Source organism: Phaethon aethereus (genome assembly GCF_964289735.1).
Source record: "Phaethon aethereus genome assembly, chromosome: 12".
In the NCBI taxonomy this organism is placed as follows: Eukaryota; Metazoa; Chordata; class Aves; order Phaethontiformes; family Phaethontidae; genus Phaethon; species Phaethon aethereus.
The window spans coordinates 3263262-3282551 of record NC_138588.1 but is presented as its reverse complement, the minus strand read 5'-3'; the positions used below and the strand labels follow the sequence as shown (position 1 = coordinate 3282551).

The window sequence follows — 19290 nt, the reverse complement described above, 5'->3', positions numbered from 1 at the left end:
GAAGCAGTGGCTGAAGCTGCTGCCCCGTTCAGAGGAGAGGGAGCCCTTCTGCTGCGACAAAGAGCAGAGAGCACCGGTCCCTTTACCCCGTTACACGAGGGAGGTGATGGAAAGTCTTCCAAGATTACTGCTTTTACTCCATCATGCCCAACGACACGTGCACAACAGCACGCACGTTAGCTCGTTACTGACACAACACCCACACCAGTGAAGCAACCTCCCCGTGCTACCTCTGCGGCACACCGTAGCCTCTGCCGCTGTGCCAAAGCCTAGGGGTAACATGCTAGCACATACCTGCCGTCCTGGCCTAAGATATTTGTGTGCTCTTAGCAAAGACTCCAGAGCACAAACCTTTTTCACTGAGGTATAACCCACTGCAAGGGGTTTTCCGTGGGCTGGGAGCATGCAAATGTCCCGTTACGGCGGCTCTGTTGACATGCAGTCACTGAAGCGCAGTCCAAGCCCTTCAACAAACACTTTCACACCATGTCCATATTCATCATCCGACCGCTTTAAGGAAGAGAAAACCCACAAATGTTTCACAGACAGTAAACCTGGAAAATATCTGTCTGAAATGAGAGATGGTCAGATGAGAACAGCTAGCACTTTCTGCCCTGCGAGAAATAGTAACTCAGACCAGTAAACTGACACAAAGAACTTCACCACGTTGATAATTTACTGTTCTTTTTTTCCCTCCACGTGGCTACCATTCACATAGATCAAGAAAACAGATAACTAACAGGCATCCAAAGCTCCCAGGTCTTTCAGAACCAGTTAACCTGCTTTCTTTCCCCATCAGAGTTGATGTACACAGCATCGCTCTTTCCTCTGCTTCACCCCATCTCACACGTGCTGCCTTTTTACAGTCAGCAGAGGCTAATCTGACGCTCTGTACAGGCGTTAAGTCTCCAGAACCACTGGCCAGGCAGCCGTTTCGGAGGGTGAAGGCAGGCTGTGAGATACGAGTGTACGCTGGCAAGCCTCCGGCCACTGGGTACCAGCAAGTATGTGTGTCTGATGGACAGGAGGATCACTGCTCACGGAGCGACGGTGATCCAAAGATCATGATCCAAAGACGCTTTGCTGCATATTAAAAAAGCTCAAAGAGAAACACACACCCAACCAGCCCTGTGCAGTTTCCCTTGCCTCTTATCTCCAAAGTTGCAATCTCCATTTCCACAGGGAATCTGGGATGGCCCCCACCAGAGAGCCACAGATGCATCACCACTGCTGTCACAGGGGACCACAGTGGGTAGCCAGCATCTCCAGGGGGTTCTGACCTGCACGGAGTCCTGTATTTCAGAGGCCACCCTGCCAGGAGGACATAGCCACAATTTGCAGGTGACTACTTCTTTGGCACTCTTATCTTCTCTGAAGGTAACCCACAAATGCCCAGAAGTCCAGGAGAAGCAGGCTGTCCTGTTTTCATACAAGGAGGATGAGCATATCAAAGACATTTCTAAGAAGAGGGCACAAAGGTGTCGTTCACCGTTGGCTGCTTGATCGGGCTGGCTTGCACGATTTGACTTAATACTTCCCACTTCATACTAGCAGCAGCTACTGAAACATCAAAAGAGACTTCTGAATCTAAAAGTGTTTTCAGTTAAAGACTGGCAAACGAAGAAAGCCTAACTAGACGGTGACAATCTAACATTAGGTTTAGAAATTGGCTGATGAGTTACTGTTCGAAGGGGCTCCAAGGGATCAGCCTGGGTGCCACCTGGACAGCTAACAGAAGACGGTCAATGGGCAGGTCAGGAGGGCAGCACAGCTACGGAAACGAGGTAGCGTATTTGCACCCTGATCCTTCCTTCACTGTGCCCAAGGTCATCACATGCCATTTCGTGTGCTTTCACAGACAGGCCATACTTGTGCACATGCAAAGCGTGGGTGTGGGATGCTTTGGTTTGCCCTTACAGCTTCAAAACGTCCTACCTCCAGCAGCATGAAACCAAACAGCGAGTATGTGATTTTGGCCCTTTTTTTGGAGAGAAAAGATAAGACACGGTCATTTCTTTAGCTGGAACTTTCAGAGGTGAAAACCTGTTTCAGCCAGTGACTTCAAATGTGGATGGAGAACCAAGTCAAAATTCAGGTCGAGGTGCTCAGAGCTTCTCCTTCTCATCTTGCAAAGAAAGGTTAGCCCACTTCGGTCGCAACGTAATGCTAACAGCCTACAGGACATAATTCCCCCATTAGATAAATAATTGATCACCCTGTGTGCTGCAATTACTTCCAGAGTGGGCAGGTCTCATAAGGAAATGATGAATCTTCCACATTTCCAAAAGAATTTATTTAATGTAAAGCTGCTGTAACTCATTTTCTCACAGTCCTCCCTCTACCCAGAAACTGGCACTAACACACAGGCGAAGAGACAGATTTATCTGCTATCAAATGGACTGATCTGGCAGGAACTAATAACAATCCAGAGCAAGGAGGGTGTTATGGCTGGACAGAGGAACGCTCCCCAGTGCTGTGCGCCTGAAGCTCTCTTAAACTGTCCTGGTGGAGAACAGCAGTGGGAAGAAGACAGAAAGACAGTCAGGACGGCATTTCCAGGTACTAACCTGACACGGTGAGTCTGGCCTCCCGGCTGAACTTCACATTAGCAATATTGGTGGCAACGCAGTGAAAAATCCCACTGTCTTCTGCTCTCAGTCCCGTAATCTGGAGGACCCCCTTAGGAAGCAGCGTGTACCTGCGGGAAGAGAAAAGCAGAAACAAAAACTTGCAAAGCAGGACGTGACGCGAAAGCAGGCTGCACACCCAGGCAGGCGGGGCAGGCTGGCTCCCCGCATCCCGGTGCGGAGGCACCCATACCACCCGGGTGACGCAGCCCCATGGGCTGAGCCCGTGCTCTTCACGGCATCAGTCCTTTATTTTTTTGGATACTTGAGCCTCTGGTCTTCTTTTACAGGGGAGGCATGTTCCCTTTCTTTATCTTCTGACGCATCCATGAGAAAGGATGACTTTTGCTGGAAGGCTACTAAGTAGATGCTTCCTATTTAACCTGTGGAAAAGCTCTGGCAGTGCATTTGCAGGTGAACACAGCTGATGTGGGGGTTATCGCGCATCAGCTGAAGCACAGCAACCATGGACAAGCATCAGGGGAAGTGTGTGCCCCCAGCTCCAGGAGTCATATCCACGTAATATTAGAACCTCAAATGCGTGGAAAGGCGTGTTTAAAATAGGTATTGAACGAGCATACATAAATATCAATACATATTTTACGTATTTAAAACATAGGTACATTTAAATCATGCATGCATACACACATATATGTATACATAGATTACAGGTTGCTCGGCAAGTGTGTGTTTAAATTGGCTGGTAGTAAGTCATTACACTGTGATGAGTTAATAATCCATTTCCGCCTGGAAGATGAAGAATATCTTTTTCCACATCAGCATATGGTTAAGTGCCTATAACCTGCTCCCTGCACTGGGTTCCAAGCGCACGGCTCAGTGTCGGTGGCAGCATGACAGCAATCAGTTTTACACATCCCGAAGTTGATTGCAATCTCGCTGGGACTTTAAAATGCCCATTGTTTTGGATGAATTATACCACAAGAAGCCTTCATTTTTGTTAACAATCTGCCCACAGCATTAGAAGATTCAATTCCAAAGCTATTATTCTGCCTTCAAAGCCTCCAAGTGCAAGACTCAGCATACAAATTTATATACACGTTATACACAGAAATGCACCAAGCGTGATTAATGCAGAAATCCAATTCAGTTAGTGAAGCAACCCTCATCACCCAGGCCCGTTGGTGTCAGAGATTAATCTACTGAGCTGACAATAAAAACCTTCCCCAGAAACTTTACTGCTACAAAAAGCCAAATCTGTTCAAAACCAGGACACTGAACATTGGGAAACTGCTCCTAGCCTATGTCCTCCAGGGTTGGGCAAGCTCCTTGCCTGGGAGGAGAAGCAGCTTGGAGCTCTTTGGGTTGGAGAAAAGTCTTGGCTCCTCAGTCTTGGAGCTCCTCAGCCTTGGAGCTCCTTGGTCTTGGAGAAAAGAAGTCTTGGTCACACTCAAATCCCTGCCACATCTCTGACCATCTCCACACCCATGACCCTGGGCTCAGCTGGAAAGGGACAGAAATGCATGAGAGTTCAAGGAAACTTCACCTGTCCTGCAACATCTCATTGGGATGCACACAAGGTATCTGGCCCAGTTCTGCACCCCTTGCTTCTGCTGATACTATCTCGGACCAGCTGCCCTGCTCTACCACATCCACAGTTTAGCACTTGTGTGAGTAAGGAGCCTTCAGAGGAGATCACATTTAACAAATCAACCCTGTGCTGGGCTAAAAAAAGCTCAGATGAAAAACACAAAGAAAAACAAAACCTGACAGTTGCAGTTTTCCATGGCAGTGTTGGGCCTCTTGGGTCCTTCTACTGTAAGTTCACCGCAACGCTGAAAAGGTCAGGCATTGTTCCAGCCCTTGTGTTTTCTCCTGCCTCCAAAGCACCAACCATGTTCTGCTGCAGAACTGACATTTTTAAGAATAGGAGCTTTCAGGGAAATATTTACAGCTTCCTGGTTTCGCCTATTCCCAACGCACGGACGTCAATTCGCGATCGAGGTGTGCTGCAAGCGATTGTCTCCCACCATCGGCTGTGCGGCTCCCGAGCCACAGCTGGGACCGCCGGAGGCTGCCGGCACGGAGCACGCGTTTCCTGCCACCTGTCCTCTGCCGGGCCCCACCGCCGCTCGGAGGATCAAATCGTGATGAGGGATGTTTCCGACGTGAAGGGAGCAGCCTGTCAAACACAGGAAGCGAGGACGTGCCGTCCCAGGTCTAGGCTGGAGAAGGGGGGCAGCTGGGGTTTCTCTTTAGGAGGATTGCATGGGAAACAACAGCCCAGGGCACTGCAGGATGCTCACTGCAGAGCTTTCCTGCCACCACACACAAGGGAGACCACTTGGGAAGAAAAATCTAGCAGCCTCGGTGTAATTCAGCGCTTGCACGAGTTCAGGACCAACATGCAAGACCCTAAGTCACGGCTCTGGCTTGGAAAGAGTTCACAAAATGGAGCCGTGCAGGGATGATGGTAGCCAAAGCTAGCCCAGCTCTTCTAGGACTGCTGGGTGGGCTCTTCATGCTGGAAAGTCAACCTAGAGGAGGGCTGATCATGGAAGGTCAATGCAAGCCCTTGCCCCCTCCAAAATGAGCTAATGGGGTTTATCTAGCGCTCTTTAGAGATGCAGTGTTTCCACACAGTGTTTGGCTAGAAGGAGCCCAGACAACCCACAACACTGACTGAAAGAGTCTTCCATGGCAGAGACGCTGGCGAAGACCCTCAGCCCTGATCAGTTGTGTCCCAGCAAAGCTGTGAGAGCAAGAGCAAGCCTAGCCACCTTTGTCCACCTGGAGAAAGGGCAGCAGTATGTGGCTTGGACAGGTCCTACCTTTCGTTGTCTGTGTTGACTGGCATGCGGTTCTTTTGCCAGAGGATGACTGGCTCAGGCAAGCCATGGATCTGGCACTGGAATCTGGCCACACCACCTTCCTCCACCACTGCGTTCTGAGGGTGGATGTGGAAGTCGGACATCGCTGGAAGACACAAAGAGAGACAAAAAATTCATATATGAAAAAAGATCCACCGCCAACAACTTCACATGACCTACAAACACCCTGATTTCCCAGAGACAGCAAATGGGGTTGCAATGCAAGAACAGAAGGCTGGTTTGCAGCCTAAACCTCCTGTATGGAGAAACAAGACTAGTGGCAAGTTCTTGCTCTACGTCTGCCTCTGCACACTGAACTGATTGACTCAACCAGGGCAGAAGATGGTGCTCCATGACCCATATGCTCCCCAGCAAGGTCTATGGGGGCAGCGAGATGCATAGACACTGCACTGGCACTTATTGGAGGTAGATCTCAACAGCTTCAGCTGGCTTTGAGATGTCTATCCTTTCTGTTGCTGCCAATGTCTTATCTGCTGTAAATATCCTTCTGACGTGCATGGCTTGACTACTAAACTCATTTTGTTTAAATACCTTCACTGAAAGAGCTCCCAGATACCCAAGTAAAGCTCACAGCCCTTGATCTCCACCTTTGTTAGGGCACGTGCTCCAGCTCGTTGCATACTCTGCCTTCCAGCACCGCAGAAGGAATGGTCACATCCCCGCGCTGTGGAGCAACAGGCTTCAGCTGACAGAAAGAGCAGCTGCTGAGAGGTCAGCAGCCCAGGCAACTGAGGCTTTTGGGGTTGGGACCACCCGACAGCGAACGACGAACGTCAGCGTGCCCATGCAGGATGAATACAGACCAGCCCGTTTCAGCACAGCCACAGCTGTAACCAGTGTGTGGAAAGACTCTGGCATGCTGTTAGAGCTACATAAATAATACAGTAATTATTACTATTAATTAATTGGAAGGTGCTGCCTGTTGACTCTGCAATAAACATATTCGAGGCTAATAAACATCCCAGTGGTTATTTAGCTCATGATTCATTTATAGTGCTGCATCCGCGGGAAGATCTCTCACTTTATCATACAAAATAAACTCCGAGAGATCCCCTGCTCTGCCACCCCAGCCCAGTAACACCCCTCTCCCCAGCGAGAAAGCCTCGTCCCCTTTTACATGTGTCAAGCGTAATGAATGTACCTCTGCTAAGGAACAAGCTGCGTATGTGTCAGGGCAGCTTAATCATTCATCTGCAAACTCCAGTTGGGCTCAGGCAGATGGGAGATGGCCATTAGCAATCATACATTAAATATGTGTTGCATTAACCCGCACTGCTCCCGCAACCGCCGCTCTCAACCCGCTGACTGCAGATTTGTTAAGCTGATGGAGTGAGACGGAGCAAAGCCCCGGCCCCGCACGGCTGTAGGGTTGGGAAGGTTTTGCAGCCGTGAGGGTGGGATGGGCAGCCAGCCCCGCACCGGGGTGCGCCGATGGGTGCAGGACCGGGAAGGGGCTGTGCGATGCTCCAGCCGGATGGGAACACGCCAGCACAAGGCAAAAGATCACGCAAAATTCTATTTGCCTTTCCCAAGATGAAAGCTAATGCAAATATCCTCTCTCGTGAGGCATGGAGCCCAGTGGTGGCATGGCAATTTACCCAATTCCCACAGATTTAGCCCTGAAATGAGACTGCTCATGGCACAGAGCACTGAGCCACGTGGGAATGAGCCTGCACCAGGTGATTCCCCTTCCAGGGTGGCAAGGGATGCTTCAAAAAATGGGGGCAGCAGCGGTGCCCGCGTCAGGAGAGCTCGACGGAGCCTGCAGAATATTTCAAGGCCACCGTTTGGAGGTCTAGACCAGGGCGAACATCTTGCAACCAAAGCTTATGGACTCTCACCAAGAAATGAATCCACGAATTAATGAGAATAACACAAAGCTTGTTAATAAGGGAAAGAAAAGGAAAGAAAAAAGCAAATTCAGATGCCTGCAGGAAAATTCCTTTCAAATGTACAGACTCTCAGTGCTGAGGTTTTTCGGTGGCTGACAGGGTTGATAAGAAGAGGGAGGTGTGAATGAGGCAGCCCCGGCACAGACTTCGCTCTGCTGGCTAAAGAATTCATTGCCGTTCCTTTATTTCAATAATATCACCTCTTATAGGTAAAACTGCAGCAATAACCTCTACTCTTAAAGACACTAGTATTAATATTTATCATGAATAAAACATGGGAAGTTATAAATAATTCAGTTATGAGGATGTTAAGTAAAATATTACTCTTCAACGACCCTATAATGTGGCTTTGAAGCACAGTTTTATGTTAAATGCCTAGGAAACACTGTGACCCTTGCCAAGACCAGCTGGTTTGTAGAAGATGCATTAAAAATTCATGCACCAAGCTACAAAATGCTATTTTTAACACAGGTTTACGAGTTTATTTACAGTTGCGGAGACAAAAGCTTTTGTAGCATCTCCTGTAAAACAGCAACAAAACTCGAACGCGAGTGATTACCTGGGATGCTGTTTTCAGCCTGGAAATAAATCACTGGGTGTAAGGAGAGGAGAGGGATAGGAGCACAACTGCTTTACCAGGCATAGCTCAGGGGGACTAAATCTCTGCCAGCCCACATGAGATTTTTATATACATCCCAACCGACTGTAACAAACTCATACAGCAGAGTGCTTGCTCCTATTCGTCACTTGTCTTTCCAAAGCAAACACCAGGACCTCCGTTATCAGCTGCCACGGAGAAGAGCTGCACATCAGCCCGGGTGAGGTTGGCCAGCAGCCAGGGAGCTGCATCTCATTTCTATGCTAATGGCCACCATAATTTTGAAAATAAATACATGCAATCACAGTATTCACCCATGAGCTCCTAAGAGGGGAGGCACCTTCTAATCCATCTGCCCGTGGTCTCTGTCATCCAGCAATGCAGCCTACATGTGCCAACGGAGGGACTGCCATCGGACACGGTGAGTGTCACCCTGTTTCCATCAAAATTCCCTCCATCATCTCCATGTGTAGCACGGTACCGTCCACACATACGCGGGGTGTAGGGTAGTCATCAAGCCATAAAATCAACCTCAGTCACCCACACGCTCATTGCTCCATACTTATGCTCCAAGCCATGGTGTCTCAGAGCTTCTGCTATCACCGCACCTGGATTTTGGCCATGGTACACACACACTGGCACAGGGCAAGGACAGACAAAACAAAATGGGCTCACAGCAGATTGGGAACGGTCCTGGCAGCCCTCCCACGCTGCAGGCATGGGTGGACCTTCTCCCAAAGACGTTGGCCAAGGCTAGATTCAGGCTGAGTTGTCTACAGCCACACTGACTCATGAGGGAGAGGAGCTACTCTTCATCTCTTCTTCCCCATATTGTGTCGTGGAGGACCTCAATTAGGATAAGGTTGGATCACAGGTGAGGTTCTTCCCTAAAGAGAACCCCATGCTTGGGATTGCCCACCACCTAACCCTCACCAGGACGCAGTCCCTGAAGACATGTCCCACAGACACAGTGCGAGTGAGCAGCAGCTCTTAGCCTCATCCATATTCACAGAGGATTTGTTCTGGCAAACAAATTTGCTGGATCTCCCCTAATCAAAGCACAAACACGCTCTCCATCCTAGCAGGCCCTGTGGAAAGGCCAACAGAATAAAAATGAAAATAGGTATCGAATGAAATTTTCTTTACTCCGTGAAAAACTAAATTGAAACCATTAGTGGCCAATCCTTTTTTGCTCAGTACGGCATTAGGGCTAAGCTGGAGATTGACCTAGATTTGATATAGAAAAATAAAACATTAACTTGTTATGTCAAAGCAAATCCCAGGCCTGTTAGAATCATTAAAATGCAAACGTTATCATCAATTGCAGGCACAAGGGGAGGAAGAAGACTTGAAAGGTTCAGTGCCAAGCCTGGTGTTAGGAGCCAAGCCCAGCTAGTTCTGCAATCACATTGCTTTTTGCTTTTAAATTACTTATGGGGAAACAGATACCCAGGTTGGCTCTGACACATGGGGATGCTGCGGAGGAGCTGAGCATCCTCACCGCCCCTGATGCCAGGCAGTCCACAAATGATAGCGCACAAGGGAAGACCCTTTTTCCAGACTTTTGCCACCAATCTGTTAAACTCAGACCTCCTCCAATGCACGCACGTGGTTAATATACCTCAAAGTTGACACAATCCAAGGAACAAGAGTTTAACGGGGATGTGCCTCCAGTATCTGGGTGCCCAAACCTTGCCCCTGCCAAGGAGGGCAAGATACGTTCGCTCCATTACAACTGATGAAGGTGTAGTCTGGGAGGCAAATGGTTTGCCCAGTGTGAGAGAACAAGCCATGGGCAGAACTGACCCCTTTCAAGAGTGGCCCGATCCTGATGCTGGTGACAGTTGCTGATTTTCTTACTGTATTTTCCAACTTACTAATAAAATTGAATTTCCTCTCGGGTCACCAGAAGTCAGAGTCGTTTTTAAAACACAACGACCACTGTGCCAATTAAACCCAGACCTAAACCACTCTCTAATCAGGCTAACAGCTCCAGTAGAACTTGGCATCTGTGAGATGTATTGAGCACCCATCATCCTTGGCACCACAACTCCTTCCCAAACGCCTTCCCTGCCCCAAAGCAAGGAGAGGGATTACGTCCTCTTCCATTCCCTCCTGGCTTAGGAGACCTTCACCATTAAGTTAGCAACCTGCCAGGGAACATTTTCAAGGAGGACATCAGGTGAAAGTTTAGCAAACGCAGGTCTTGTATTTGCTCTCCTGCAGGCTCTGGAAATGGAGGATTTCCCTGCAAGAAAGAGCTGGCACAAAAGACGAGGGGCATACGGACACCCCAAGTCCCATCCTCACCTCTCCTCTCTTCCCCCTGCTTTCAAACAGGGATGCTTTCCCGAAAAGACACCGCATCTTCTTTCTCAACTTTTTTTTTTTTAAAAGATGCATTTTTATAAAAATAAAAACAGCCCACGTCGTAACAGCCTGGTGGCTACTCCAGCTGCAGAGCAGCCTCTGCGCCTGCGAGCCGGCCCTGCGTGTCTAATGATGCTATTGTGCGAGGTTGTTGCTGAACTGCCATGAGCCCAATTTTGAATGCAAGTTGCTTTGTGCATAGTGAAGCGTGAACCACAGCCCGCCCATTTATCTATTTAATTCTCCAGGAGTAGCAGGAGCAGGGGCCTTCACTCACATCCAAAGGGAAGAAAAATCGCCTTTCTCCCAGCTTTGGAAAAGGAGGGAAATGTTAAAGACCAGCCGTGCCTCTCCCAGCACGGAGGAAAACCCCCTCTGCCCCTGCCCACTAATCACGGGGGTGAAAATCCCAAATCTCTGTCGGCGGTGCTCGGCCTCAGATCTCAAAAGAAAATGGGCTGCAAGACCAAGGAGGGTTTGAAGCACAGCAGACATTTTGGAGGAGTGTAGCTCGTTTAAGAGGAACCAGAACACATGGTGAGAGGCGAGAGGGAGGAAGCCCCGTCTCGCCCTGTGCTGGGCAGACGTAGAGGGAAACGTCAGTCCTGCACGCTTTTTATTTGCAACATCTGCAAACAAATGCTTATTCCTCTTTGCTTTGGCTGTTGTTTTCTGCCCCTGGAGCTGACATGACTTTTCAGAGTGAGGTGGAGGATGGTCTAGGCTCTTTGCCCTCTCTGCGTTTTCCATCCTCATGTCTTCCTTGTTATCACACTGAACCAAAGCTGAGTGAAATAATTCAAACACGATTAAGAAGACACCCCATCAGACGGACTTCTCTGGTTGAGGAACAAAGTCTCCACCTGGCCTGGGTTTTTTTCTCCAGCCCTAAGCCCCTGGGATGGGGATGAAAGGGAGACAACCGAGCTAATGCCTCGCAGTGGGACACAGCAGCTGCCCACGGGAGGGAACACGCAACAGGTATTTTACAAGAGCAGAGAAAAACCAATCTACCGCTTCATGACTCAAGTCCACCAGGAAGCAAACTGCTGCCTGATCTGGGACTACGGCTTCTCAATTTTTTGCATAACGACTGCGAGCCAAATCCAGCTCAGGTCACCTCTGCGCTGCACCACAAGGAGCAGCACCAACGGACTCTACCGACCCATGACTTACCGTTTGTTTTGGTGCTTTGAGAAGCGAGTGGAAAAAAGCAGAGCCCTACAGAGGCTAGTTCTGCATAGGGATGATAAATATCCTGCGAAAGTAAGGAACACGCCTCTGCTGCACGCAGACTGGGGGTTGGAGGGAACGCGCTCAGGGTCCCCGGTTGCTCTGCCCGCCCCGCATGAGAGAATGACCAGGGCTGGGAGGAGGAGGATGCGTTGTCCCTGCAAAGGTCCCTGCAGGGACTTCAGTGTGGCACCTGGAAACCCTTCCAGTACTCGTGCTGCAGCTCCACTCCTCTTCCTGAGGCTCCCGTGAACGCGCTCCCCACCGCCAGCACGCCCCAGCCTCTCCGGCACAATCACGCGTGCCTCCAAGCCAGCTTCCCAGTCCTAAAGAACATTTAGTAGATTTATGGTATTGATTATAGCTCACTTATTGGAAAAATAACTACACCACCATCAGTTGTTGATGCAGAGGTACTCTCCCATGAGTGGGAAAGATTTGTCTGGATAAACGCAGTCTTTGCCCCATGCATGGGAATAAACAGCGGCCATACACCGCAAGGGCTGTTTTCTAATGAAGTATCTCGCAATTTCTATAAAGCTCACAAAGTGCTATCCCTCTGGAGAGAAACCGCACTCCCACCGCACCGGTCCAGCACGCCTGGGAGCATCTCCAACACCTGATAGCCCACCGCCCTCACCGTCTCGACGTGGGAGGACGAAGAGTGCCAGGGGAGCTGCCTGTGCCAGAGGAACCCCCCGAAAGCAGCTGGCCTTTCGCCGTGCAGCGGCACTGCCCGAACGCTGCCTGCTCAGACCTAAGACCTCCTGCAACGCAGCTGCAGCCAGAAACCATCCCAGGCTGGAAATAAGAAGCAGCGAGTCCTGGTGTATCAGCCCAAGCACCCTCTCTGAAGCCCAACGAGCAACCAGGGCTGCCTGAGCATCCTCAAATCTTTCCTATAAATCTATCGGGCATTTTACAGAGACATGCACAGGGGACACAAAGCGACAGCCCAAATCCAACATCATCCCTTGAGTACCAATGGCACACTCTACCCGTGAGACAACGCTGCTCCCTATAAATCACTTCAAAAGACGCATCCTGGCAACCCCATGGACCGAATTTCTCACTTCCCTCCACCTTCAGAGCACACCGCAGCATCCCGTCACGTTACCTGCTAGGCAGAGCAGCACAGCAGACAGCCCGAGGCGGTTATTCATCTTCCAGCACCCTCTTGTTTTGCAAGGGAACCGACTAATAAACAGCCCCTTTGGCGCTCTCAAATTGGTTTCAGGGCGAGAAGAAGTTTCTGGCGAAGAGGGAGGCATCGCTGGGAGAGACCTTTATCAGGGAGTGCTATTGCAGTAATTTTTCAAGACGAAATTGCTCTCTGGCTTATGACAGTGTTCAGTGTATCCTGAGGCGACCATTTGTGAAGGCAAACCTGTGGTCCTGCCGCCCTGCTGCTGGAGGGAAGGGGGAGTATTAAATGTCATAAACAACTCTTAATTTGCTCGGACGGACTGCATATGGGGCCAGCAGCTCCGCAGTGCAGGAGGAGGTTATCTGTCATCGTTACGGCGCTCCGGTACCAGGGGCGACGCCGGCCGAGCTACACTGGCCGCTGTCACACCTGCCCAGTGGCACCAGTCACCACGAAGGGCTCCTGCGTTTCGGCAGGGTGACTTCTCGAGTGGGGGGAAAGCCTGGCGTCACAGGAGGCTCCCCCACCCCAAAGCAGGGCTCCCCTCCGGCATCGCAAGAAGACGCTCCCTCCCTGTTGCATCCACAGTTCACCCTGCTCCGGGCAGCGGCTTCGTCGGGACCCCGCCGTCTCCCGGGCTTTCCTCTGAAGCACGCGTTTGCTCTTTGCAAAGTACCTACGAATTATGCCCCTGCAGCCCCCTGAAATAAGGAGAAAATGAAGGGCAAGCTGTCCCGCAAGCCTCCAGGAGAGGCTGGCTCAGCGAGGGCAGAGCAAAGCGTGCAGCACGCTGCCAGCAGGCAGGTCTCTCCTGCCAGATTCCCATCCGGCGCTCCTCGTGCTTTTCCTACTCCGACACACACAATTAAGACAAATTGCATAGTTACCGTTTTGATTTGTTGCACAATAACAATGTTTTCCATCCCTCTCCTAAATATTGACAGGGATGGTACAAGAGGAAGCTCCCGCATAGCCGTTTTTGGCCCCGGACCACTTTGCTCGCAGCCAACTGCTTCCGATATCGAACGCGGACGAGCAATCCTACTTTTTATCAGCTCGGAGAGGCAGCGAGGAACCCGAGCACAAGGCGTTATCCTGTCCCGCCGCAGCCCTTGCAATACCTCTAGGTAGAAACATCCCTGCTCAGCCCTCCCGGTCTGCAAAGCCACCAGCCATCCCTGGTTTTTTGTGCTTGCTACAGAGTGCACGCTTCATTTCGGCATCTCCGGAGGCGACAGTGGAATCCAAAAAGGTGAAGGAAAGGCAGCTTTTCATCACAACTGCCCACGGAAATGCCGTCGGCCCTGCTTTCAGACAGGGAGCTGTCCTGATTTACAGGCTAATGAATTTTAAATGAGACGCATTTTTTAATTTTTTGTTGTCAGCCCCCGTTTTTCTGCTAGCAATCATTCCAATAATAGCTTTAAATTTTCAGCATCTGTTTTTACCAGCTCTCTTGTAATTAGTTTACTAATGTCTTTCACTGCGCCTTTGTTATTTTCAGAGAATTACTTCATTCCCAGCTATCGGAGATAGTGCACTTCAGTCTATAAGGAGTTTGGCCTTTGTTCCCTCGTGGTTATTCACATGGGGGAAGATGGCTCAGTGAATGACAAGCCTTTCTATCACCACACATTCTCCATTTAATGTCTTTATACTGGCTCATTAATTACCAGAGAAAACTCCTTTCCAAATGGAACCTGTGATTTATAGAAGGCTTGGGCAAGGTGCCATTTTTATCGGGCCGCCAGCGAACAGCACCAGTGCCAGTAATTCACTCTTCATTTTCCCTTCTGCTGCAGCGGGGTCAGCCCCGCCGCGGTGGGAGTTTTGCCTGGGCAAGGGAGCTCAGCAAGCGCTCGGTGCTGCCGAGCCGCGGCCGTCACACCGCTCCTGCACGACTGGGACCCCCAAGTCCGTAGAAAATCGAGTTACACCCTATTCCGCTTGAGTGCCCTGGTGCACCGAGTACAGAGCGAGACACTCCCCGGGCAGCAGCCGGAGGAGTGCCTGGAGGAGGTGCCCCTGCGGGCGGGACTGCCTCCGAGACGATGCCCTGCATCTTGTCATCAAATCTTGTGGTCCGAGGTGTTGCAGCATACACAACGCCGGGCACTCGGCAAAACCCCAAGCACAGTGTGGAGGGAGACTCAGGCTTTCGTTACGGACCCGGCAGTCAGACCCCGCGGTGCCCCGTCCGACAGCACGGGCTGGGCGGCTGCTTTGAGCCTCAGCTGTAACCCTCAGGCTCTCAAACATTAGAGACTTGCAAACCCCCCAGCAGCACGGGGTCCGGCCGGGGGGAAGCGCTGCGCAGAGGCACGAGGTAAAGGCTCCCCGTAGACCCAAGGCAGCTACAGCGCGGGAGGAAGGTGGCTGCCCTGCCGTCGGGAGGGAGTAACCCGAACAACGGTCTCTCTGTCCGACGGAAATTAACTTTAAATCCTTCAGAACAGTATGTCTTTCACCACGTCCGTACTCTGTGCCGAGCATGAAAAACTGCCCCCTTCTTTATTAAGGAATGAAATAGGGGTGGAAATGGCGCACACGTTGACTCAAGAAGTTATTCAATACAGAAAAAAACTAGAAGCGCTGCTCTAATGCTCCTCTCTGTTCATTTTAACGCTGAATTTCAAATGTGGGTGATTTTCCAAAATGCCTCTGCTCCCACCCCTCGGCAATGAGCACGGCCACTGTGTTGTGATGTTATCTGATCCAGACTGAAGGCGATGATATCAAAGATGTAAAAAGGACTGAACTGCTGTGATACTGAGAAAATTCAGCTTCCTCCAAGGTCTGCTTTTCCTCCTAGCAGCGGCTAAGCCGTCAGCTGTCATCTCATCGCTGTGGCTGAGCTACATATATAAATTCCTGTTCGCTCCTTGGCAATAGCAACAGCTTCCTATTTTGCTGGCAGCGATCCAGGGGAAATTCAAGCTGAATTACAGCCATTCTTCAGAAAATAGGCCAAATCCACAAAAGCAGGACACATGACCGCAGACGTATTGCTCGTCCTCTTTCTATTTATTTCGCGGCGAGAAGCCCCGTTGGCTGAAAATAGCTTATCTCTGGAAGTCCCCCTTTCCGTTCGTGGCCGCCGCTCCTGGCTGCTGGCCAAACTATTACCACCTCAAAGAGAAAGTTCATAGCTCCGGCATATCAGCCCCGCCGTACAGGACGTGCGGTTTGATGTTTTCACCGATTTCTCTCTGGCAGCTCAGAGGAGACGGGGATTGTATTTCTGTGTGCGAGCCAGCGAGCGTTAAGTCTTTTCCTTTTTCCTGCGCCTCTTCTGGGATGGTTGTACTGAGGGTTGCACCCCAGCACAGCCTGTCAGCGTGTACACAGTAGCGTGCGTACATGTACGTGCACGGGTGGTAACACGGGCTGGACCCGGTGAGCCGGGGTCCCTCCAGACACCCATTCCCAAGAGAAGGTGAGAGCTTATGTTTCATGCCAGGTCCACGTCAAGCAGCCAGTCCATCCGAAAGCACCTCTGCGCCCGCAGCGAGTCCTCCCTCCTCCCCGCGTACCCCGCAGCACTCTACATACAACGGGGAGACATCACCATCCCGAAGCATGCGGACAAACACCAGTAAGGACACAGGAGAACGGTTAAGAAGGATGGGGAGGACGGTCACACAGAGGAAGAAAGCGATGGCAGAGTTACAAACCACAAATCTCACCGTCTTTATCGTCCTTGCTATCACCAGACCATCACCAAACCCGAGAAGCACAGATGCATTCCAGAAAACACAGCTCTCCGGGGAGGACTGGCTTCTTGTTGATAAGAAGCCGGGAGGCTTATCTCCCAAACTCACAGCGACACCTCACCCCAGGCCCAGTTTATCACATTAAACTCATTACCTTCGAGGACTCACTGTAAAAAAGTGGCAAGAGACGAACGGTGGATCAAGGAGACGACGCTCCCACCGCGCTGCCGCGCCGCTCCCGGCTCAGCGCGTCCTTACCGGCACGTGCCGAGCAGCGGTGGCTGGTGGGACAACACCGCCTGTGAAAGCGCCGGTGCCAAAACGTCCCCGCGTGTCGCATCAAGGAAGAAAACTGCCGGGAAGAGGAGACGCACTGATTTACCGCCCAGCCGTCACACGGCTCTGCAGCTTATTGTGTGTACGGTCACACCTCGTAGGGCTGCGCTCGTCGGGTACGTTTTCTGCGTATAAGATGGTTTACAACAGCAGGTTTCTATACGGTAGAACAATAACCTCACCGTGCCTATGGGACAGCGATGTATCGGTGATCTGCTATCATCCCATCTCCCATACCGTGTCGCAACCAAATACAGTATTTCGCATATGCGGATATATACTTCAGATGATACATTAATTTTTTTTTACCTTTTTATCATAGACAAACCCCGGTAATCTCACCGGGTGGTATCTCTCCTCTCTTCTCAAAGACCTTTGGTGCTGTTTATGGGAACAGGATACGAGGAGAAGCCCTGGGTAACACGAGGCGGGGGCGGTGAGGCTCGAGATGCCTTTGAGGAGCGTAATTCCCGAGGGCTGCTCCCAGACTGGATAACTATGAGCTCGCAGGGCTACAAGGAGGGGCTTTATCGATTTGCTGGGACGAGAAGAGATGGGAAGAGCCTGTGTTATTTCCTACTGTGGAATTTGCAAATATTTTACCGACGTGCGTTTCAGGATGCACGAAGAAGCACGAACGCAGCTGGTCGGCGCGGGCAGGCTGCAGTGCTCCCCTGCCTAGGGGACATGGGTTCTCCTGCAGGCTCGCGCCAACCCTCAGACAAACCCCCTGCAGATGCGCCAAGCCCCTTACACCCTCCATCGCTCCGCACCCATGCTTCCAAACAAACCCGGGCAGCAAGATTCAGTGTCGTGGACAAAAAACAAGAGGAGACCTTGCTAAGAAACTCAGCACTCAATGGCCAGCCCGGAGAAGGGCTCAGTGGCCACAGCTTCTGCCAAAGGAAGGAGAGCTAGAAGAAAGGCTGGACACCCAAGCAGCCAGGCAATCCAAATGCAAGTATCAGTATTTGCCTTCAAAGTGATGGGAGAGCCACACAAACCCGCAGCTGCCCAGCTATGATGCAGAGGATGGATGAGGCCATGTCCCTTCTGCAGAGGCTTTGCTGGCTGGGTGCGCCCGCGGGAGAGGGCAATCTCGCCTCGGACTCCTCCGTCCCCATGCCTGCTCACGCACTTGCTTGTCCCCACTCACTTCCCAGCTACATTCCACATCCAGATGCCAGGGTTAAGGACATTTAGCCACCTAAGCTCCCTGCCATCATGAAATTTCATTTTAATTAAGGTTTGTTCAGGGTTTGGGATGCACACACGAGTGTGGAAACCTGCCTGGCCTGGAGCGGTGCTAAACGTCAAGGAACGGTGGCATTGCAAAGCGACGTGGGCTTTAGAGAGCAGGCAGAGGTCAAACGCTGCGCCTGAACGGCGGGGCTGCAGGGCGGCTTTTTTACTGACTTTGAGCTCTGAACTTGAGCTTTGCCCGGTGTTTGCGGCACACTGGGGAAATCAGAGGCAAAGCTCCGTGAGCCTGATCTTCAAGGGGCCTCCGCAGGGCTGTTCAGCCCCTCCTGCACCAAGCCTGGGGAATCAGTCCCCTCTCTCCTGAAATGTGCATCTTCATCAGAAAAAAAAACTTGCGCCCCAAAACAGGCACCTCTCTGGTATTAACAAAAGAGATGAAAACTTAGTAATAAATGTGTAATTGTAGCACTGGCTGTTAGGGACCTGAAAAACTTCTGGGGCACCCAAAATATCCAGGATGGCAATTAAACCTATCTTAACAAAACCTTGTGGCACATAATGGCTCCCCAGGAGACCCACTATGGTCCCCTGATAACTTGTTTATGCAACCAAATTGCCCAAGAAGAGATTTCCCGTGGGTGTGCACGCACACAGGACCGCGCACCCCGCGCACACGTTCGGCGGGGAATAAAAGACGGGAAATAGCAAAGTCTGTAAGGTACTTGTGCAGGACAAGGTAGGAGCATCAGCATGGAAAACATCACCAGCAACTTCACAGCCTTCCCCATCGTGAAATGAAACAAATAAATAAAGAGAGCTCCAGGAATTAGCTGTGAGGGTGACAGCACTGAAGGAGAATGAAAGCAGAAGAGGGGGAAAGGAGGGAAGAAAAAAAAACAACAAAAAACCCAGCCTGGCTTGCTTTTGTGTTCTCGCACAATGGGGCACGTCAGCTCCGGAGCCTCCGCAAGCCATCACCCGCCATCTGGCACTGGGCTGGCCCGCTAATGGGAGGCCCCGGCGCCCCAGCTGACTCCCAGAGCCACGGGGGAAATCAAGCTGACGAGCTCCCCACGTTAAGCCACCTAAATTAATGCAGATGCGCGGCCCGCTCATGAGAAATCTGGCTGGTGAACGGCGGCACGGAGAGCGGCGGGAGCCGGCTGCGGCGCGCCACGGACCCCGCGCCAGCCCGCGGTTACGGCCCAGCCGTCGTACCGAGCGGGGCCGAGGCGGGCGCGAGCCGCCCTTGCTCAGTTGCACGACGAATTGCTGGCGAGGGGCCGGGGAAGCGCAGCCCTTTTCACCAAGCGCCCGCGGCT

The 19290-nt window shown here is 51.2% G+C and overlaps 1 protein-coding gene across 1 annotated transcript in view; it reads right to left on the bottom strand.

Annotated features, from left to right (window-relative positions):
- Nucleotides 1-19290, bottom strand: part of IGDCC3 (immunoglobulin superfamily DCC subclass member 3) — a gene marked incomplete at its 3' end in the record, with an annotated part of 107935 nt that overhangs the window by 40898 nt on the left and 47747 nt on the right. Inside the window, exons 3-4 of the mRNA XM_082005024.1 lie at nt 5417-5561; nt 2568-2698 (exon numbers count right to left, since the gene is read on the bottom strand). Of these exons, the coding sequence (XP_081861150.1) occupies nt 2568-2698; nt 5417-5561 (276 nt within the window). The remainder of the gene's footprint in view (nt 1-2567; nt 2699-5416; nt 5562-19290) is intronic.